Source organism: Oryctolagus cuniculus, chromosome 1 (assembly GCF_051225735.1).
Source record: "Oryctolagus cuniculus isolate XC-2025 breed Fujian yellow rabbit chromosome 1, ASM5122573v1, whole genome shotgun sequence".
In the NCBI taxonomy this organism is placed as follows: domain Eukaryota; kingdom Metazoa; phylum Chordata; class Mammalia; order Lagomorpha; family Leporidae; genus Oryctolagus; species Oryctolagus cuniculus.
Window position 1 is genome coordinate 204,196,951 of NC_142867.1, and position 23,046 is coordinate 204,219,996.

General features: G+C 39.9%; 1 protein-coding gene across 4 annotated transcripts in view; it reads right to left on the bottom strand.

The window, feature by feature from the left end:
- The window catches only part of TEX10 (testis expressed 10), a 64,779-nt gene that overhangs the window by 23,864 nt on the left and 17,869 nt on the right, over positions 1 to 23,046 (bottom strand). For all 4 annotated transcript variants that reach the window (XM_008260939.4, XM_089301125.1, XM_089301127.1 and 1 more), the window contains 4 exons: positions 8,580 to 8,818; positions 7,819 to 7,954; positions 6,383 to 6,558; positions 4,556 to 4,733 (listed from right to left, as the gene is read on the bottom strand). In XM_008260939.4, the coding sequence (XP_008259161.1) occupies positions 4,556 to 4,733; positions 6,383 to 6,558; positions 7,819 to 7,954; positions 8,580 to 8,818 (729 nt within the window). The remainder of the gene's footprint in view (positions 1 to 4,555; positions 4,734 to 6,382; positions 6,559 to 7,818; positions 7,955 to 8,579; positions 8,819 to 23,046) is intronic.

Sequence of the window (23,046 nt, forward strand, 5' to 3'; positions counted from 1 at the left end):
AGAGACTTTAATCTTACACTGTAGATTACTTTTCCATACTTACGCTTTACATTCCCCCAATCCAACTATAAATAAACCAAGGGCAAAGAGGTACAGAAAAGGCCACTGGATATCAATTATGGAACAACACAAGGAGAATGGTATAGGGGAAAAGTCAAATCCTAAGAAACTGTAAGTAGGCAAGTAAAGAGTAGGGGCAGCAAATCTAAATATGCTTTTTAAATCTAAAAGAAAATAAACATACACAATTTCAGGCTAATGGTTTTTTCACATGGTGAACATCCTGCTTAGGTTGTACTCTGCTATCTATACTTAAAAGAAACACATTCAATAGAGACAGCAGGGCATCAGAGTACAAAAAATTGATTTAAACTTGTTATCACAGCTCAACGTAACAAAATAAAAATTCAGAAATGACTAGTGGAGTATTTCAGAAGAATTCATCTAGCAACAGTATGCAAAATGCATGGAATTGAGAGGCAAGAGTTACAATGGCATAGATGGGAGATAATGAACACATTAGCTATTTTGTAGTCAAGGTCAAGGAAAGGGGTATTTTGGAGAGGAAAAAGTAACCCAAGATATATTTGAAGGTGCCAAACATTAAACTTTGACCCCAGGAAAAGCGATGAAATAGATGATAATGCCATTGTCCCAAAGCTGAAATCCCTTTTGTATTCTTTTTAAAGAGAGATAACCCTAAATGAGAAAAATATATTTACAGAGACAGAAATCTATTAAGACTATGATGTAACACTAAAAACAAAAACCTTCAATCTGATAGAATTAAAAAATTTTTCAAGTCTAAATAGGCCTTTTTTTTTTTGACAGGCAGAGTGGACAGTGAGAGAGAGAGAGAGACAGAGAGAAAGGTCTTCCTTTTGCCGTTGGTTCACCCTCCAATGGCCGCCACGGCTGGCTTGCTGCAGCCGGCACAACATGCTGATCCGAAGCCAGGAGCCAGGTGCCTCTCCTGGTCTCCCATGGGGTGCAGGGCCCAAGCACTTGGGCCATCCTCCACTGCCTTCCCAGGCCACAGCAGAGAGCTGGCCTGGAAGAGGGGCAACTGGGACAGAATCCAGCGCCCCGAATGGGACTAGAACCCGGTGTGCCGGCACCACTAGGTGGAGGATTAGCCTATTGAGCCACGGCACCGGCCTAAATAGGCCATTTTTAAAAATTTATTCTTATTTGAAAGGTACAGTGACAGAGAGCCAGAAACAGAGTTAAGAGACTACCCTTCTACTGGTTCACTCCCCAGATGCTGGCAACAGTTGGGCTGGACCAAGCCAAAATTCAGAGCTCAGAACTCAATTATGGTCTCTCATGTAGGTGGCAGGGACCCAACCACTTTAGCCATCACCTGCAGCCAGCCTCCCAAGGTGTGTGTTAGCAAGAAACAGGAATTAGACATGGAGCCAGGACTTGAACCCAGGTATTCTGATATATTATGCAGTGGCATTTCAACCACTGTGCCAAATGCCAACCCCTGGTGGATTTTTAACTGGAATGACAGTGTGCTCTCTACTTAATGATCACAGGCAATTACTGTCAGTATTCCAATTCTCACAATTCCTCAGGGTAAAAACTAAAAAAATAAGAAAAAAAGACAGATGGGAGTGAGGAGGGAAGAAGAATAGGGTAGGAAGAACCATTATGCTCTTAAAACTGTATACATGAAATACAAGAAATCTGTTCCTTTTACATAAATACAGCGAAAAATGAAAATAAATTTAAAATTTTTTTAAACGTAAAAAAGACTTCTGCAAACCCTTGACAAAAGTTATTAAGCGTAAGTGAATCAAAACTGGTGATAAAGATATTAATTGCAGCTTCTGAAGAAAATCACTTTCAAGAAATATTCAAAAGGTGCTTTTACCTGAATGTTAAGTTATAGCTAAGAAATGGAGTGCCCTCTACTGGAAGTTAATAGATAGACAAGTTAATAAACCACTTAAATTCTAGGAAAAGTAATACTTCATTTTTTAAAGACCTACAAATAAATGCTTCTATTACAAAAAGTGTGATATTTTTATTGCCAAGAAAAACATGGAAAACCAATTAATATTTAAAATACTTTAAAACATGACCAAGTCTAATTCACATACAGAAGATATAAATCCTGAATTTTCACATAGAAACAACATATTACACATGGCTCTCTTTTGCTAAAAGGAAAGGTATTGCCAGTTATGAAGCATATTTCTAGTGTATATGAAGAGCCAAAGTGACTCCATTTTAAAACAATAAAAGGGCCGGCGCCGCGGCTCACTAGGCTAATCCTCCGCCTTGCGGCGCCGGCACACCGGGTTCTAGTCCCGGTCGGGGCGCCGGATTCTGTCCCAGTTGCCCCTCTTCCAGGCCAGCCCTCTGCTGTGGCCAGGGAGTGCAGTGGAGGATGGCCCAGGTGCTTGGGCCCTGCACCCCATGGGAGACCAGGAAAAGCACCTGGCTCCTGGCTCCTGCCATCGGATCAGCGCGGTGCGCCGGCCGCAGCGCGCCGGCCGCGGCGGCCATTGGAGGGTGAACCAACGGCAAAGGAAGACCTTTCTCTCTCTCTCTCTCACTGTCCACTCTGCCTGTCAAAAAAAAAAAATAAATAAAAAATAAAAATAAAAAAAAAAAATAAAAAAAAGCAGTCTCCGTTTCCCATAGCAGACCCGAGTCCTTGTAAAAGCAGGCATTCAGGCATTCCAGAGATATCAAAGCTTACCAGGGACAGCTAGCTCGGTAGACCAAGGACAGCACAGTAGAGATTGCTAAACAAAGTAACTCCCTGTACCCAAAGCTTCCCTGCTATAAGCCCCCGCTGTAACTCCCTGTACCCAGAGCTTCCATGCTGTATGTAACTCTTTTTTCCTTCTGATGTAGCCCTTTTTTCCTTTAAAAACTCTCCCTAACAAAGACTGGGGCCTCACTCCTTCCTCCGCTGTGCCGGTTGGTTGGATGGGGTCCCTGTCCTGGCTTGTACTCCGGAATAAACCTTGCTTTTGCAGTTCGGTGTGATGGACTCTTTGGGGGTCTCTGCGGGGATATAACGATCTGGGCATAACATATACAGTCAAATATCTGTTCTATACTTGTATTCAGAGACTGGCAACAGCAGTCTATTAAGACGATGAGCTACTGCTACTTTCCTGGATAGAGGATTTGTAAAACCAAACTCATCTTTAACCATAGTTTTCAGGTATAGCCTAGATTTAATTTTCTGCCTAAAACATCAGACTCTGACGAGAAACCACAACCAGTAATAAATATTGCTAAATAGTACAATGATACAAAGTGTCTGAAGATATGTTCAACACTGGCAATATGAAATAATTATAAAATCTTTCAGGAAAATGGTACAGCCACTGTGGAAAATGGTATGGTGGTTCCTCAAAAAATTAAACACAGAATTATTATTGATTCAGAAATTCCACTTCTGAGAAAATAACCAAAGAAATTGAAAGCTGGGTCTCAAAAGGATATTTATATATACCACATTCATAAAAGTATTCATAATGACCAAAAAGTAAAAGTTCAAATGTCCATCAACAGATGAACTGATAAAATAAAATTTAGTATATCTGTATCTGAATTATATTACTCAGCTTAAAAAAGGAATGCAATTCTGATACATGCTACAACATGATGAGCCACTGTGCCAAGTGAAAAAAAGACCCAAAAGGAAAAACACTGGGGCCAGTGCTGTGGCAGAGCAAGTTAAACCACAGCCTGCAGAGCTGGCATCCCATGCGGGCTCCAGTTCAAGTCCAAGCCGCTCTACTTCCAAACCAGCTCCTTGCTAACACACCTGGGAAAGCAGCCTAAGTGCCTGGGTTCCTGTTACCCACGTGGGAGACATGGAAGAAGCTCTTGGCTTTGGCCTGGCCCCACCACTTGGGGAGTGAACCAGGATATAGAAGTACTCTCTTAGTTTCCCTCTCCCTGCCCCATAATACTTTCGAATAAAATAAATCTTTAAAAAAAAGGAAAAATACTGTATGATTCTACTTATAGACAGAACAGAACAGTAGTTACCACAAGATGGGGGAGGAGAAAGGAAGGAATTACTGCCTAATAAGCAGAATTTCAATTTGGGATCATGAAAGAGCTCGGGACAATACCAATGAACTACACGTCCTTAAAAACAGTTAAAATGTTAGATTATTATGTTATGTATACTATTCCATGAAAAAAATTTGAAGTGACCCCTGCTCTCAATCCACAAGCTTGTTTAATTCATAAGCTACACTAAATTCTGAGCACCCTGAAAGGAAGGTCTAGTAGCAATTCCTAACACCAAAAATTTTAAGTACAGCACTCTCACCTGCCAATGAATGCGTACAACATGCTTTGAGTAACACAATTTCATCCCTTATTCCAATCTACCTTACAAAAAAATCACTAAGCAAGTAATCTCAAAGTCTTACCCTAGTGAACAGTTGCCAACTTTCACCTTAAAAGAAATAGCAGCAGTACATGATTTTAAAAGCCTTCTGCATTTCACAAATGATTAGTAAGAGGAAAAAAAGGTTATATACTCAAAATACAGATCATTTGTGCATAATACCTCATGTGCAGTATCCCAATAAGCATAGCAACCAAACTTGAACTGAGTCTTCCCATAACACAACAACGACTCAACCGAGAAAGCAGATCAGCAGGCAGACTGGGTAGAAAATATACAAGCTGAACCAAATGTTGCTGAGACTCTGCAGGGAGAACCACCACAGTGCCTTCCTGTGGATCTAGTGGGGCAGGAAGACATTAAATTAAGTATAAAAAATATGCAAACCAGAGATTAATGTTATGTTTGGTGTCAATTAAATCAACATACTAAAAAGTTGTTATCATAAAGCACTCATGTTGGGATGGTTAAACTATTTCCTAAAGTAAAACCAAGAACTTAATTTAAAAATTTATTTAAGACTGTAATAATTCACAATACGAGTGTCTTGTTACAAGTGGAAATCCATACAACAAATACTATTCAGCTGTAAAAAGGAATTAAGCACAAGTACTTGCTACGATATGATAAACAGTAAAACTATTATGCCAAGTTTAAAAAAAACAGATTCAAAAGGACTCATATTATATAATTTAATTTGTAAGCAATACTCAAAACAGACATAGGAACAGAAAGTAGATCAGTGAATTCCAGGGATTCTGGCAAAGAGGGAATGAGGGACTAATAGATTCTGGGTTTCTTTTTGGAGTGTTGGAGTGATGAAAATGTTCTAGAATTAAATAGTGGTGACAGAATAACACAATCTGAGTAATACAAGTGGATTTAAAAGTCACCATTCATCATAAGATAGTGAATTTTAAAATTGATGTTTTTTGTATTTTATAATTTTAGATTATATCCCAATAAATGCAAATTAGAGATGTATGTATACATTATGTATATTCAACATGTCATTATTTTAAATATTACATTTCCATTTATGAATAAATAATAATAATATAAGGAAGTCATACAAGATATTCATCTAAGAAACATTATGGAATTTTTTTAAAAATATCTGATTGGTTTTGAACTTATGAATAGCAGATGTTCACAAAGACAACTTAAGATATTAACAAACATCTACAAGTATTAACTCTATTCTAATAGATAATACTACTGAAAATTAATTTACTGTTTGATGTTGTTTTGTCAATTTACCCACGGTATAACTAATTTAGATTTCAGCAAAGGCAAATCTAAGGAGCTCCTCTTGGGAAGGGCCTAGCAGTTAAGTTGCTCACATCCCTTATCAGAGTGTCTGGGCTTGCTACCTGGTTGTGGCTCCTGACTCCACCTGTCAATGAAGATCCTGAGAAGTCACAATGATGGCTCAAGTAATTGGATTCCTATCACCTATGTGGAAGATCAGGATTTTGTTCCTGGCTCCTGGCTTCAGCCCCAGCTGAAGTGAACCAACAAATGGAGTGCTCTTCGTGGTCTATGTCATTGTGTCTGTTTCAGTGTCTCAAAAAATTAAACTTTAAAAAGTAATACAAAGGCGGGTGTAGCAGCTCACTAGGCTAATCCTCCAACTGTGGCACAGGCACCCCGGGTTCTAGTCCAGGTTGCTCCTCTTCCAGTCCAGCTCTCTGCCGTGATCTGGGAAGGCAGTGAAGGATGGCCTAAGTGCTTGGGCCCTGCACCTGCATGGGAGACCAGGAGGAAGCACCTGGCTCCTGGCTTCGGATTGGCGCAGCGCGCCGGCTGTAGCAGCCATTTGGGGGGTGAACCAATAGAAGGAAGACCTTTCTCTCTGTCTCTCTCTAACTCTGCCTGTCCAAAAAAAAAAAAAAAATTAATACAAAGATCTAAACATCTCTCCTTAAAAACCTCTTTCCTTGATCACAACAGATCAGTGACTACCTACAGCATTAAACAAACTCTTACCATAGATTCGGAGAGCAGTAGCTTGTAAACTTTTTAGTAATTCTTTATTTGCTCTTGCTGCAGCAGTATGAATGATATCAATAAGCTGTGTAGAAAGCTCAGGGTTTCGGGAGCCAAGATGAGCAAGTTGCAATGGTAAACCAGCCAACCAACGTGATAACACTTTACTACGGTATCTTAGAAAGGCCAAGGAACAACAAAATGTAATTTTCAAAGACAAGGAAAATAAATTTAAACAAAAAATATTTAACATATCTACCATAAAGTGACTAACTATACACCAATAACATGTATTCACACACATCTGAAATCCTACAAGATGCCAGCATCATTTACTCCAGTTTCCAAGGCTTTATCCACTAAATTCAAAGTTCATGTAATTTTAGGTGCTATTTAAATAGTATTTATTACATTAAAGGACATAGATAATACATAACTCACTGAAAACTTTCCTCATTAGTGTCAATCACCATTAACAGATTAATGCAATCAGTTTAAGATGCCAACACACAAAATGGTTTCAACTTGCATGTTATTTTAGTTCTTTAGGATACCGCCAAAGCTCTAACGCTGTGTAATGGCAAACATTGTTTGCTGTCCCAACAGCTTAGCAATTTAAGCATGGACTTTTTTATCTCAGACAACTTAAGTCTCAGCTCTGCTACCAATTAGCTGCATGATACTTGCCAATTTATTTAACCTAAGCTTCTGTTTCCTTCTATAAAATGGGAGTAAGAGTACCCACCTCACAGTAGCATTACGAGAATTATGAAGCTTAATTATAAAAAGCACCTGGCTTATAATAAAGACCAGAATATTTTTCAGTAACTTCCTACATAGGTTGAAGTATCCCAAATTTGTATTTTCCACCCTGACAGCTTTCTGTCTGCCCTCAGGAAATGTGAAACTCACATCAAAAAATTAATTCCTACTCTTCCTAATTCATACTCTTTTCAGACTATTCAACAGCAGAGCCCATTTCTCTCATGTTCTCTCATTACTCCCTGTGTAATCTCATCTGATAGCACCAAACTAAGTTAGAAACTTTCTAACCTTCTGTTATCCTCACTTATATCCCATATGACACAGTATGTCACAAAGAGCTACTAACTAAATCTCGATAATTTTTATAGAAAGGAAAAGTAAAAATTCAGACTGTTAGGGTTGTTCCAAGTGCCTTTTAGCACTGGGCAGGTAGAAGTATATGTGTAAACAATCTTGCATGTGTTCAGAAACAGGCATCAAATTTACTGGCACTATTATATACGCATACTTATAAAATTTTCTATTGTTTCTTAAATGTAATCAAAAAGAATAAAAAGCAATCTTCTCCAAGGACTTAACCACTCAATGATAGACTATAAAACAGCTCAGCAAGAGAAAAAGAAAGGAAAAGTAACAAAACTAAAAATAAAGTAATAATAACAAAACTTTACCTGAATCTGTAAGATCGTAGTTCTTCCTTCTGATAGATTTTACTGAAAAACTTCAGCAACAAAGTTCGAACTGGAAGGATAAGGCCCCTTTGCTGATATAAGGTATATACTGCTTTAATCAGAGTCTCTGTAGCCTCTAAAAACAGAAAAACAATTCTGCATATAAATCAAGAGTTTTCTTCAAAAATTCCTCTGTATTCATACAAGCACTTTACTTTGCTCTGTCAAAGATCTCAGCCAAATTCATGACTGAAATGAAAATCCTACAGCATTAGCATGGTTCATACCAAAGTCAAACCAACCAGAAGTTACAATATACATTTCCTAAAGGTACAACAAACCTAGGAGTGACAAAAACAGGATATTAGAAAGGTAGTAAATCAGATGGGTACCAAACAAGAAAGCTCTGAATTAATAAGTCACTGTAAAAACTGACAATGTAACTTAACCTCAAGCAAGAAAAAAAAGCAAGATTCATTCCACGCGAATCAAAAGAAAAGTCTCAATTTCTAGGCAACCAGATCAGAAAATAGAAATCTTAATCAATTTCTACCCACTGAGAAAGGGACATCCTGAGCCATAAATGATTTCAGTGCTCAAATGACAATGCTTTATAAATAATTAGGCTAGCTATCTTTTGTGGGTTGAATGTAATTACTTTAACTACAGGAAATGTCTGAAGTCATCATTTCAGCACTATACTCTAAATAGCATGCATAAGAGTTCCTCTCTTAAATAACGGATAAAGCAGCATCACCTACCTCTGTTGGGTTGTATCTGTATTAACCTCCACGATACTCCAAGCAATCTGTTCAGCTGCTTACTATTTAGCCTAGAGCCATCTTCAAGGGTCTCTGTCACAAATCTCCTGATCATTTCTATCCAACTGGAATCTTTCTGCAAAGTTGAGGCATTTGCCAAGGAGACCATGATATCAGACAGTGTTAAATTCAGTAAGAGATGATCTACGTTATTGGAGAAAATCGTGCAATGCTTGATGCTAAAAACAAACAAAGACATACACACATCCATAAAGTGTTAAATCTACCATGCCTGCTTCACCTAGGGTACTTAAAATAATCCATCAATGGATTAAAAAATTTTTCCTTCTAAAATCAACTGCCAAAAAGATCATATAGGCAAGTCTAGGCCACAGTTCTGTAAATAAACGACTCATTATGAAACTAAGGTTGTTAAGAAAGGCCTGAATTAGGATGTATACTGCTCAGTTCATTACTCAAACTGTTACACAAAAGATAAATGGTCATACAGTACTGCCTGGGAATCTTAAAAGATTTGTGGGACAAGATGACTTGCAAATCCTAATACACTTGAACATTATTTTTTTAAAGCCAATGTTCATATTTGGATGGACATCACAGTATACCTTGGCTTTACCCTAATTCCCATTTGATTTCAAAGAATCACTCATTTATCATGGACACAATTTCCTCATGTGTGAAGCAGGAGACTTATCTAAGTAAAACTGATCTGAAATGACTTAATTTTGTAACTGACATATTAAAATCAGTTTATTATAGTCAAAAAGCATTTCTTCTAAACACTGAAATTTCAATAGTTTCGATTTAGAAACTTTGCAACTTGGATCATACTCTTTTCAGACTATTCAACAGCAGAGCCCATTTCTCTCATGTTTAAGAAGATGTAAAGTTGATGAAAATCTAAATATCTCTAACCACTTTTAAAAGGAAAATAACCTTAGGCTTGAGCAAAGACACAGTAGTGAAAAGCACTACTAATGAGAAGAAAAATAAATTTGGTGCTATCAAGGCTCAAATGCTAGGATGAAATGACAAATGTGCATGGAAAGGTAAACTGGGAACAGACTACAAAGAGTCAGAGCAAAGACACCAAAACTAATTCTCAAGTCAAGGAAATAACAAGGCTGCAAGCTTCTTTCAGAGATGCGAAAGGGAAAACGAGTTATAGACTTGTATAAACAACACAGCAGTTGTACAGCCATTATCCTAAGCCAGGCAACAGATGGCAAAGACAAGAACCAGGGTCAGTGTTATATGGACTTCTAGAAGGGAGATATATAAGAAAAATAAAAATTATATCAATTTGAAACTTCCTGGAGTTATGGAATGGTATGCACCAAGGATTCTAGCACTGGTGACTAAGATGACAGGGATAATAAAAATAAGGGAGCAGAGAGGTGCAGAAATAAATTTTACCTCAGTTAAGTTTAGCCTAAAGTACCATAAACCCGGGAAAAAATACCCAACAAAATACAAGTCCGATACTAGAAGGAGAAATCTGAGCATTTTTATAAAAATTACTCATGGGGCCAGTGCTGTGGCGTAGCAGGTAAAGCCACTGCCTCCAGTGCCGGCATCCCACATGGGCACTGGTTCTACTCCCAGCTGCTCCACTTTCAATCCAGCTCTCTGCGATGGCCTGGGAAAGCAGAAGATGGCCCAAGTCCTTGGGCGCCTGCACCCGTGTGGGAGACCTGGAGGAAGCTCCTGGCTCCTGGCTTCGGATCGGCACAGCTCCAGCCGTTGTGGCCATCTGGGGAGTGAACCAGCGAATGGAAGACCTCTTTCTCTCTCTCTCTGCCTCTCCTTCTCTCTCTGTGTAACTCTTTCAAATAAATAAATTAAAAAAAAATTACTCACAATGGGGCTTGTCGCTCCCCCTCTTCGTGGAGGAACGACACTAAGCCCTGCCTAGGCTTCATATCCGAGTCACGGCACCATTATGTCGCTCCCCCTCTTCGTGGAGGAACGACACTAGACCCTGCCTAGGCTTCATATCCGAGTCACGGCACCATTATGTCGCTCCCCCTCTTCGTGGAGGAATGACACAGGACCCTGCGCTGTTCTTTTGTCTGCTCGGCCCTCCCCGGGTTTGCTGCTGGTTCTTCCCGGGTTGGCTACTGTCCCTTCCACCTCCGTGGAAGGGCGGTTCCCCCTGGCCACTTTCCCCACTTCCGCAGGGGAGCGGCACACCGCCGGCTGGCTCTCTCGGGGGCTGCATAGGTGTTCCCTTAGATGTTCCCCTTAGATGTTCCTGGTGCATGTTGTCTCTCTCCTCCTTTATAGTCCTCCTCCGCCAATCCTAACTCGGCTGCCCACACGCCGAGTACACTGCTCTCCTCCAATCAGGAGCAAGTCCTACAGTTTATTGGCTGAACTGGAGGCAGCTGTGTAGAAGCTGTTTTCTTCTCTCCCAGCGCCATATTGTGGGAGAGCAGATGCATAGAATAAGTCTTAATTCCAGTAACTCAGTCCAGTCCGGATGCTCCCCACAGGGCTGGTGCTGTGGCACTGTAATGCAGTGCCAGCATCCCATATGGGTTCCACTTCTGATCCAGCTCCCTGCTGATGTGCCCAGGAAAGCAGCAGAGGATGGCCCAAGCACTTGGGCCCCTGCACCCACATGGGAGACCCAAAAGAAGCTCCTGGCTCCTGGCTCTGGATCAGCTTGGCTCCAGCCATTGTGGCCATTTGGAGAGTGAAGCCAGCTCATGGAAGACCTCTCTCTCTCTCTCTGTCTACCTCTCTGTTAACTGTTTCAAATAAATAAAATAAATCTTTAAAAAAAATTACCCACACACAACCACTCTTAGCTGCAAAGGAAGCTGGACAAGCTAGCTTTTATTTTGTGTGGCTATTATGTCCAACTAAAAATCAGGAGTTCTCTCATTGAGAGAATGAAACCATTGATAGGGCAACATTTCTTCTCCACGAGTAGATCTACCCTAAATTTATCTAAAGCTGTATAATTTATCACTATGTAGAAGGTCTCAATGAGTATCTGCATATCCGGAAGAGTTCATTCTGTTTCTCCAATAATTTATACAAATATTTCAAGACTAATTCTAGGGGCCATCACTGTGGCAAAGGGGATTAAGTTGCTGTCTGCAGCACTGACATCCCACATGGGCTCCAGTTTGAGTCCAGCACCCTGCTAACGCGCTTGACAAAGTAGCAGAAAATGGCCCAAGTCCTTGGACCCCTGTACCCACATGAGAGACCTGGAAGAAGTTACTGGCTCCTGGTTTTAGATGAATCCAGTTCCAGCCACTGTGGCTATTTAAGGAGTGAACCAGCGGGTGGAAGATCTTTCTCTCTCACTCTGTAACTCTGCCTTTCAAATAAGTAAAAATAAATCTTAAAATATTATATATATATCATCCATTCTATGAGGGAGGCAAGCCTCTGGTGAACCTTCAATTTCTGGCAGGGAATTAGAACCAAATGCCCTTGCTGTAAATAACTTCAAAAGTTATATTAAATTACTGTTTTTAAAATCTCAAAAGCATTCAAGGCCTAAGGCCTACCAAAGATATATTATGCCTACTTTATGCTGGACCCTTTTAGTGGTTTCTCTTCCAGGGTAAAGGTGAACTGGAAGTACAAATAGCTTTCAGATAAATCCTAATCCCATTTCTACATCATCCTAGTGGTTCAAGGAATAAATCTTCCCAAATTCCGGCAAGTTATTTTATAGTTATTGACAACCTGATTCTGAGCCTATTACAGAAAAGCCAAAGACCCAAAACACCCAACACAAGACTGGAGTAAAACAAAGTTAAAAGAATCACATTATCCTATTTTAAGACTTACCTATAAATCAAGACAGCATAGTACTGGTGAAAAAATAGATACAAGTAAGTTAATGCAACAGAGAGTCCCCCAAAATAGAACCATAAAAATATAGCCACCTGAGCAAAAACAAGGCAAAAAGGCAATCAATGGATAAAGAAAAGTCTTCTCAAGAAATGGTGAAATAACAATTGGACAGAAATTCCAGAACTGAAAAATGAAAATAGAAAATTCAACAGGTTTACGTATGACAGACGCAACTGTACACAATTAAAGAATTAAAAACTAGAGGACAAGAGATAAAGAAAAGTAAGCAATGGATTCATGGATTCAGTAAGTAGATCTAACATACATTAAATCAGTCTTGAGTGTAAAATAGGTCTCATTCTTCAAAAGATGAGAATTTTTTAGAACTGACTGAAGACATTTCAAGATTCAGGATCTGTTTCAATAAGTTAACTGAAAATAATAAAGGAAATAATAAAAGGAAAATAAAAAAGGAAATCCAAACTAAACCCACAGAAATATAAGCAACTTGGCTTTGACAAGGGAAAAAGACATTTCACTGTACATATCCTTGTGAAACTGCAAAAACTGAAAAATAGTACAATTTCAGGAAAAACAAAACAGCTTTTTTTAAAAAAAGATTTATTTATTTGAAAGAGTTACAAAGAGAGATAGAGGGAGCCAGCATTGTGGCGTAGCGGGTAAGCCGCCACCGCCTGCAGTGACAGCATCCCATATGGACATCGGTTCAAGAACCGGCTGCTCCACTTCCAATCCAGCTCTCTGCTATGGCCTGAGAAAGCAGTAGAAGTCCTTGGGCTCCTGCACCCACATAGGAAGGCCTGGAGGAAGCTCCTGGCTCCTGATCAGCACAGCTCCGGCCATTGTGGCCAACTAGGGAGTGAACCAGCAGATCGAAGACCTCTCTTTCTCTCTGCCTCTCCTTCTTTCTCTGTGTGACTCTAACTTTCAAATAAATAAATAAATCTTAAAAAAAAAAAAAAAAAAGGAAGGTAGAGACAAAAAGATAGAGGTGTTCATCCATCAGTTCACTCCCGAAATGGCCACAACTGCTGAAGCCAAGCCCATCCAAAGCTAGGAGCCAGGAGCCAGGAGATTCTGGGTTTCTCACGTGGATGCAGGGGCCCAAAGACTTGGCCATCCTCCACTGCTTTCCCAGGTGCATTAGCAGGGAGCTAGGTCAGAAGTAGAGCAGTCAGGACTCAAACCAAAGCCCAGATGGGATGCCAGTGCTGGCCTGGGCTTTCATGTGCTGCACCACAGCACCAGCCCCAAATCAGCTTACTTTCTAAAAGTATCAACAGCAAAGTCAACACAAAGCTGACTTTTTAACACAGCAATGGAAACCCCAAAACAGTGAAATGTTCTTGTCATTTTGCTCAAACCAGAATATCACACTATTTGTTAACAAATGGAGAAATATGGGGTTGCACTGTGATGTGTGGCAGGTAAAGCTGCCACCACTGCTCCACTCCCGATCTAGCATCCTGCTAATGCAACTAGGAAAGCAAGGAGGATGGCCAAAATAAGCACCTGGGCCCCTTCACTAAGAGAGAGACCTGGATGAAGCTCTTGGCTCCTGGCTTTGGCCTGGCCCAGCCCTGGCCCTTAAGGGCAGTCACTGGGGAGTGAACCAGCAGATGAAAGATCTCGCTCTTGCTCTCCCTCTCTCTGCCTCTCTGTAGCTCTGCCTTTCAAATAAATTAATTAAAAAAAAAATGAAATAAAATTTTTGCACCAAAAATTCCCAAGAGTCTAAATGATCTCAGAACAAATAAAAAAAGGGGGGGGGGGGACAAAGTTAGGTGATGTAACAATAGTGATGGATAGAAGTTCTCCAAAACAACAAATATTTTGCTTTCAAACCCAAATTTTATCACTGCCAACAAGTATCAGTTGTTTTCCTGGAACTGATAAGCTTACTCTACTCTGTTCATTCTAATGAAAATGTCTGCCAAATAACCAAGTCTGAATACCCCTCAGGTGTCCTGAATATGTTTCAAAGCTCCTAGCAGAAGCCTAAAATCAGAGACAGTATTGTACCCTACATACTGCATTTCTGATACACACATACTTATGATAGTTAATTTATAAATTAGGCATAGCAAGAGACTAACAATATCTAACAATAAAACAGAACAATCGCAATACACTGAGAATGTGGTCTCTCCCTCTCAAAATATTTTATTTTGCTTTACCCCCCTCCTCTTAAAATGATGTGAGATGTGATGCAATGCCTGCGTGGTAACACGAAGTGAGATAACTGCGAGTGATCTGAACAAAAGTACTGTGTGATACCTTGACAATTTATTTCATAACTGAGGCCAGTCACTATAAATGACTTAACTGGCAGGTAGCGTACACAACATGGTTACAGTGGACAAAGGGATGATTCTTGTCTAAGGCAGGAGAGAGAGCGATGGTAGGAGATTTCAACATACTACTTAGAAAGTGTATAGCTTAGAAATTGTGAATTGCTTATTTCTGAACTCTCTTCTTTATATTTTTGGACCACAGTTGATTCTGGGTAACTGAAATCAAAGCAAAACCACAGATAAGGGGGAACTATTACTGTACATCCAACAAATCTTTTCACCACATAACCTTTTATGCTGTTCCAGATGATCTTTTCCTTTAGCTATTTCCTTTAGAGATTTCTCTTCAATTAAATCACAGAAAGCCTACATTTCTTCTGTAGTTGTAACTGCAGGTCAATCTCCCTTTTGATTTCTGCTTCCTTAAGTTCCCAATCCCTATTGCACCATTTTTCTCTGAGGTTTACTCTGTCCTCAGGTCCCCACAAGCAATTTGTTTGATAGTACATATGCCTAAAATGTAACAATTCACATACTCTATGAACTGTCACTGTTTAACACAGTTCATGTTTTAGAAACAAATATTTTGAAAACAAACTTTGTCACTATTATAATGGAAAAGGAGCCTATTTTCTTTTTTTTCCTCCTCACACTATTTGTGGATTAAGCCACTTCCAGGAGCCCATTTTCTAATATACTTTGCAATAAATGCATACCCCAATCACCACTTAAACATCAACTTGCTAAATTAATCAAAGTTATGTATTTCCTTTGAAAAATTTTCCCAGTAAGCTGGAAAATCTATTCAACAGTGAACTGTTGACCTACAGGTTAAAGTCAAGACTTAACTTTATCTATTTCCATTCCATGCTTACTCAAATAATCATCACACAAATCAATACATTATGAGTGCACAAATAAAGTGTTCTTAAACAAAATTATATTGACTCTCAAAAATGTCAATACTGGGGCTAGCACTGTGGCATAGTAGGTTAAGCCTCTGCCTGCGGCACCAGCATCCCATACAGGTGCTGGTTCATGTCTTGGCTGCTCCTCTTCCAATCCAGCTCTCTGTTATGGCCTGGCGAAACAGTGGAAGATGGCCCAACCGCTTGGGTACCTGCACCCATGTGGGAGATCTGGATGAAGCTCCTGGCTTCGACCTGGCTCAGCCCTGGCCCTTGCAACCACTTGGAGAATGTGATGGAAGTCCTCTCTCTTTCTCTCTCCCTCTCTCTAATTCTTCTGAATAAATTTTTAAAATTAAAAAAAAAAAAAAAAACTGAAAGTAAGGACTTGGATCATGTTCACAGCAGCATTATTCAAAATAGCCAAGATGTGGAAAGAATACAAACGCCCACTGACGAAGAAATGAATAAACAAAATGTGGCATATATAATGGAATATTATTTAGCATTAAAAGAAATGATCTAGCGAGCCATTAACACGGGAGAACTTTAAATGCATACTACTGGGTAAAAGAAACCAATATGTAATTCCAACTATATGGCATTCTGGGAAAAGCTACATTAACAATGTGTAATTCCAACTATATTACATTCTGGTGACAGTAAAAAAAGAACAGTGGTTACCAGAAGTTAGGGGAGAAGGTAGGGAAATCCAGAAAAGCATAGAATTTTTAGAGCAGTGAAACTAATCTGTCTGACACTATGGAAAACTCTAATGTATTACCATTTTGGGTGATAATGATGTATTAGTATAAACTCATGGGCTTTAACAAATCTACTACTTTTGGTGCAGGGTGTTGCTGGTCAAAGAGACTATGTGGTAGGAAGGAGGGAGTTTATGGAACTCTCTTTTTTTTTTGAAGATTTATTTGAGAGGTAGAGTTACAGACAGTGAGAGGGAAAGACAGAGAGAAAGGTCCTCCTTCCATTGGTTCACTCCCCAAATGGCCGCAATGGCAGGTCTCCCTCATGGGTGCAGGGGCCCAAGGACTTGGGCCATCTTCTGCTGCTTTTTCAGGCCACAGCAGAGAGATGGATTGGAGGAGCAGCAGCCAGGACTAGAACCAGCGCCCATATGGGATACTGGCGTGGAAGGCGGAGGATTAACCTACTGTGCCACGGCACGGGCCCCTGGGAACTCTACTTTCTGTTTAATCCTGCTGTGAACCTAAAATTGCTTCAGAAAATAGTTAAGTTTTTAAAAAATAATGATATTCTGGGGCTGGCATTGTGGCACAGCAGGAAAACCCACCACCTGCAATGCCAGCATCCCATACGGGCGCCTGTTCAATTCCTGGCTGCTCCACTTCCAATCCAGCTCCCTAAGAAAGACCTGGGAAAACTGTGGAGGATGGCCCAAGTGCTTGGGCCCTAGCCCTCTGTGGGCAACCTTGAAGAAGCTCCTGGCTCCTGGTTTCAGCTCAGTCCAATCCAGGCTGTTGTGGCCAACTGCTAAGTGAACCAGCAGATGGGTGACCTCTGTCATTCTGCTTTTCAAATAAATAATGAAATTATGATTTATGCTACAACATGGATGAATCCTGAGAACACTACGTCAAATTAGAAAGGGCAAATACTCTATGATTCCACTTACATTAAGACTCCAGAAAAGGCAAATTTCAGACAAACAGTAGCAACCAAAAGCTGGGGGAGGAGAGTATGAGTTTACTGTTTACTGAGTACAGAACTTTAATTTGGGATAACGAGAACATCTGAAAACGGATGGTGGTAAAAGTTGCACAACAACATGGAAGTCTTTAATGCCACTAAATTCTAACTTACGATGGTTAATGTTACTTATATTTTACCATAATAAAAGACCATTTCTAACTCTGTATTTCAATCTGAGATGAAAACATTTAAACATCTAGTTAAAAATATACTTCGAGTACATAAATAATAAGTACGAAGACTTCTTGCCCTAACTAACTTGTGTTGCCCTCCACAAGTGATTTGCTAAGTATTCACTGCATTTACTTATAGAAGTACAAGACTTTTCTCTGAAGGGAGGAACTTCCACTTTGACTATGTCTAAATACTGACAGAGTTTGTGAACTCAAGAGGTTTCCATAGCCTTGGCAGCTCATGTCAAGAGTCTCGGGTGATCACTGACGTCATAAATAAGAGTGTCAACTGTTAAATCAACAAACAGGAGTCACTGTGCACTTGTTCCACATATAGTCCTTAATGAGTTGTACTATGAAAATTAACAGTAAAACTTGTCTTCAAACAGTACTTTATACTTTGTGTGTCTGTGTGGGTGAAAACTGTTAAAATCTTTTCTTAGTATAATCTGAATATAAAGATAATTAAAAATGAATGGAAATAAAGAGTAGGATGGGAGAAGGGGTAGGAGGTAGAACGGTTTGGGGGTGGGAAATTGGGTATGGGGGAAGAACCGCTGTACCTATGAGATTTATATATTTATTAAATAAAAGCTTTCAAAAACAAAAAAAGTACAAGAGCAGCCTATAGTCTCCAAAAGTCAATCACTGCAGAGTAAGTCACAAAGAATTAGTTACACCAGAAACCCATCTTTGCAACAAATCCTACAATTTCACCATTTTACCCACCTCATCAAGCCATTTTTTTTCAACCTTCTACACCTCGACATAAATACCGGTTCATCAGGGTAGGCTTCCCTAGGACTCTATTCTCCCAAAATCAGGACCAGCTACTTATTGTAAACTCTTCTATTACCTTAACTTTTCCTTCATTATATTTCTCACAGTGAATCACTATTTACAGAATCTTATCAGGGGGTTGGTGCTGTGGCACAGTACGTGAGGCTGCCACCTGCAGTGCCAACATCTCATACGGGCACCAGTTCAAGACCTGGCTGCTACACTTCCGATCCAGCTCTCTGCTATGGCCTAGGAAGGCAGCAGAAGATGGCCCAAGTCCTTGGGCCCCTGCATCCGCGTGGGAAGACCCAGAGGAAGCTCCTGGCTTCGGATTGGCGCAGCTCCAGCAGTTTTGGTCAATTGGGGAGTAAACCTGCGGAAGAAAGGCCTCTCTCTCTGTGTCTCTTATCTGTGTAACTGATTTTCAAATAAATAAATCTTTAAAAAATCTAATCAGTAAATGTCTCTTTTGTTAGATTATACTCCATGAAAACTGATACCCTAGTCCCTTTACCACTAAATGCTTGACACCTAGTACAAAGTACCTTGAACATATTGTTTCCAATAAATCTGATAAGTACATATTTATTTATATTTTGTGGGCTACTAAATTCTAATTGCTATCTAATATGACTTTAATGAAAATTATATGAGGTATCCCTTATCAGAAAAAATGCAGACATATACAAAGATTCTACATCATTATTTCAAGAAATCAAGGACTTGGAAAATTATCAGTGGATCCCAGGCTAACAGGAAAATTGTTATCTGAGGGAAAAATTTCTAACATCTTGCTCTGTCCCCTCCAACTCCATAAAATCCCTCAATTAATATTCCTAAAACAGTTCTAAGCCAACCAAAGTCTTCAATGCAAAAGGATCAAGGCTGAACTCCAGAGACAAATTATTTCTAGCATCAAGTATAGTGAAAGCAGAACTTAATGTGACTCAGGTGAATGTTTCTACTGCCCGGAGCTTTCTTATAAAATATCTCCACCTGTTAGTCTCCTGTACTTTTCTGTCTGCTGCAATCATACCCATGTTAAAATCTAGTTCAAATACTATTCTTCAGTATATCTTTGTTTATCCTAATAAGACATCTGTTTCTCCCAATGAATTCCTGCAGCATTTAATTATACAGTTCAATGATATCTGTATACTGCCTTGTGTTACGTAAGTAAATTCACATCTCCTGCCAGTTACTGAGCTATCATTTCTCAGCTTCAAATCTACCCTCTACTTTCTACCCTGTGATGCTGGAGCTGAGACTCTGTAAGCCACACTTTTTCCTCTGCAGCTAACTCATTAGGCTCTGCCAGTAAGAGGTAGTAGAGGGGCCCGTACTGTGGCATAGCAGGTAAAGCCACTGCCTGCAGTGCTGGAATCCCACATGTGCACTGGTCCGAGTCCCAGCTGCTCCACTCTGATCCAGCTATGGCCTGGAAAAGTGGTGGAAGATGGCCCAAGGACACTCACGTTGGAGACCCAGAAGAATCTCCTGGCTCCTGGCTTCAGATCACTGCAGCTCCAGCCATTGCAGCTATCTGGGGAGTGAACCAGCGGATGGAAGACCTTTCTCTCTCTACCTCTCTACTATAACTCTACCTTTCAAATAAATATATAAATCTTAAAAAAAAAAAAAAAAAAAAAAGAGGTAGTAGAAAAGGCTAGAAAGAGCTTCCAAATAATTAAATACATGAAAGTTCCTGGAGGAAGCTGCATATGAAGAGGGCATGGAAACTGAGTCCCTGTGTCCCTTCTCCAATACCTCATCCTGTGCACTTCTTCATCTGTATCCTCTGTAATATCCTTCATAATAAACTAGTAAATGTGAAATGTGGAATCCATTAAGATTGCATTTTCCATTAAGAAATGTACAAGAATGATTAGCTAAAAATCAGGTAAAAAATGGTATATTGACAACAGAGAAACAGAACTCCTATTTTTGACATGACACACCTGCTCACCAACAATATTAAGCAGCACCTCATCAAGCTGTTTTTCATAAATGAGTGAATGACCCTTACTGCACTGGTAAGTGCTTGCTGGCCTTCCTGTAACTAACCCATAACTCATGTGCTGGAGAATTCTTTTTGCTCCTCTTCTGGATGAGCAATATGATTCAGCCACCATAAGAGTGCCAATAGCTTCCTGACTTGGACCTGGAAGTAGAACATCTAAACCATGACTGACAAGGTTCTATGGTAGGCATTGGCAACATTCACCAAGGAACTCAAATGAAACATTGTCCTTCCTCTCCTGTAAACCAACTGGCTTTTCTTCTACTGACATCAGGTTTTCCATAGTCTGTACTTCCATATACTACAAATCACTTTTATTTTACAAAACAGTGGGTGGTCTTTTTTTTTGTATATATGCAGGATTCTGCCTAAAAAAGAAGGCTTCTGGCTGGTGCCGTGGCTCACTTGGCCTGTAGCACCAGCACCCCGGGTTCTAGTCCCGGTTGGGACACTGGGTACTGGTCCTGGTTGCTCCTCTTCCAGTCCAGCTCTCTGCTGTGGCCTGGAAGAGCAGCGGAGGATGGCCTAGGTGTTTGGGTCCCTGCGCCCACATGGGAGATCGGAAGGAGGCACCCAGCTCCTGGCTTTGGATCGGCGCAGCACCAGCCATAGTGGCCATTAGGGGAGTGAACCAACAGAAGGAAGATCTTATTCTCTGTCTGTCTATAACTCTGTCTCTCTAACTCTGCCTGTCAAAAAATAAAAAAATAAGAAAAAACCAGGCTTCTTCTTTCCATCTTAAAAAGTTTTACTGCCAAAAAGGGATAAACAAATAAATAGAAGTTTTACTGCCATATCGGCATTTGATTTGCCTGCTGTCACTCTCACTACTACTTACTTTGTGTTTCTAGTACACTTTGACTTTCTGAGTTCCTCCAGTCTGCTCCCAGGCAGTTTTTGGATTACCTCAGCTTGAACCTTCCCACAGGTACATGTACATCAAGGATTCGGCCTACAGTTTTGCTTTTTTTTTTTTAATTAAGATTTATTTATTTGAAACTGAGAGTTACATAGAGAGAGGACAAGAAGAGAGAGAGAGAGAGAGAGAGAGTGAGAGTGAGTCTTCCACCTGCTGGTTCACTCCCCAGCTGGCCACAATGGCTGAAGCTGCGCCGATCCAAAGCTAGGAGCTTCCTCCAGGTCCTTCCACGTGGGTACAGGGGCCCAAGAACTTGGGCCATCTTCTACTGCTTTCCCAGGCCATAGCAGAGAGCTGAATCAAAGTGGAGCAGCCGGGATCTGAACCAGCACCCATATGAATACTGGCCCTGCTGGCGGCTGCTTTACCCGCTACGCCACAGCATCTGCCCTCGACCTACAGTTCTGATATAAGACTAAGGCCTTTAATTCACCAAAGGTAAATATTTGAATATTTAGAACACTTTATACACAGACCTCAGCAGAGCTGCTTAAATATAAAATACCTATTGGGTTTTGCTTCGCCATTGTTATAATTTTAAACTACTGAATCATAAAATTATTTCACAAAGTCAGTTTAGAATGGCTGCATTCCAATTACTCTGCATAGTTTGAGTTGTACATAAATTGCCACTTTTTATGGCAACCACTGCCTGCATCTTAGTATTTCTGCAAAATTCAATTAATTGTACACCTAGTATACCTCACTTGCTTCAGTCATTATTACCTCTCATCACTGAAGGAAAGAGAAAAGATATATGTGACTGGTTTTCTGATCAATGTCATTCATGGTATTCTTTGTGCATCTCCTTTGTGGAATTTCTTTTTTTTAAATTGTTTTTATCATTTCCATTTTTTTTTAAATAAAAAATTTTATATATTTAAATGGCACAGCAACAAAGAGACAGGGAGAGATACAAATCTTCTTTGCAGAGGTTCACATGGATGGATGCAACAGCCAGGATGAGCCAGGGCCTCTATCCTGGTCTCCCACATGGGTGGCAGGGTGCAAGTACTGCCTTCTACTGCCTTCCTACATACATTAGAAGGAAGCTGGATCAGAAGCAGAGCAACCAGGATACAAACAGGCACTCTAATACAGGATGCTAGTATCCCAAACAGCAGCTTAAGTTGTATACTACAACGTGAGCCCATGACAAGTACTAATCTTCAGTTTTTTCCTTTTCTGTCTATAAGTAAATTAATGGCTGCTCTGAAATGTCATTTATCTACTCATCACATTTCTTCATAGAAAACAATCAAATGTCAGTCCTAACAGATGCTGTATCTAAACTGGTAGCAAGTAATGACTATGATTCATAATCAAGAATTTTATAAGAACAAAAAAAAGCACATTGTTAAGACTCTCAACTTTTGCTTTCTAAAGTTTATTTTATTATTTCTTTAGCACTGTTATACATACACTATCATCTACATAAGGCAAATACTATACACTGAACGAATTCAATGTAAAATTTTTTATTACCATAGTTCACAATGGGGTTTTCAAGTGTTTGAGAATTTTTGGCTAATATTAAACCCAAAAACTAAGCGGTGAATTTTAAGGAATTTTCTAATATGTCTATCATTCATCTGAAAGTACTTGGGAGGAAAAAAGAGAAAAAGAAAGAGAAAGAGAGAGAGAAAGAGAGACAGAAAAAGAGAGAGAAAAAAAAGAGAGAGAGACTAGAAATCTATGTTAGGAAGACTGGACACTCTATTTGCTTCCTGGTCCTCTTTCTGCTTCCTACTGCTGCCAGTATCAACTGGCAGGTCTTTTCA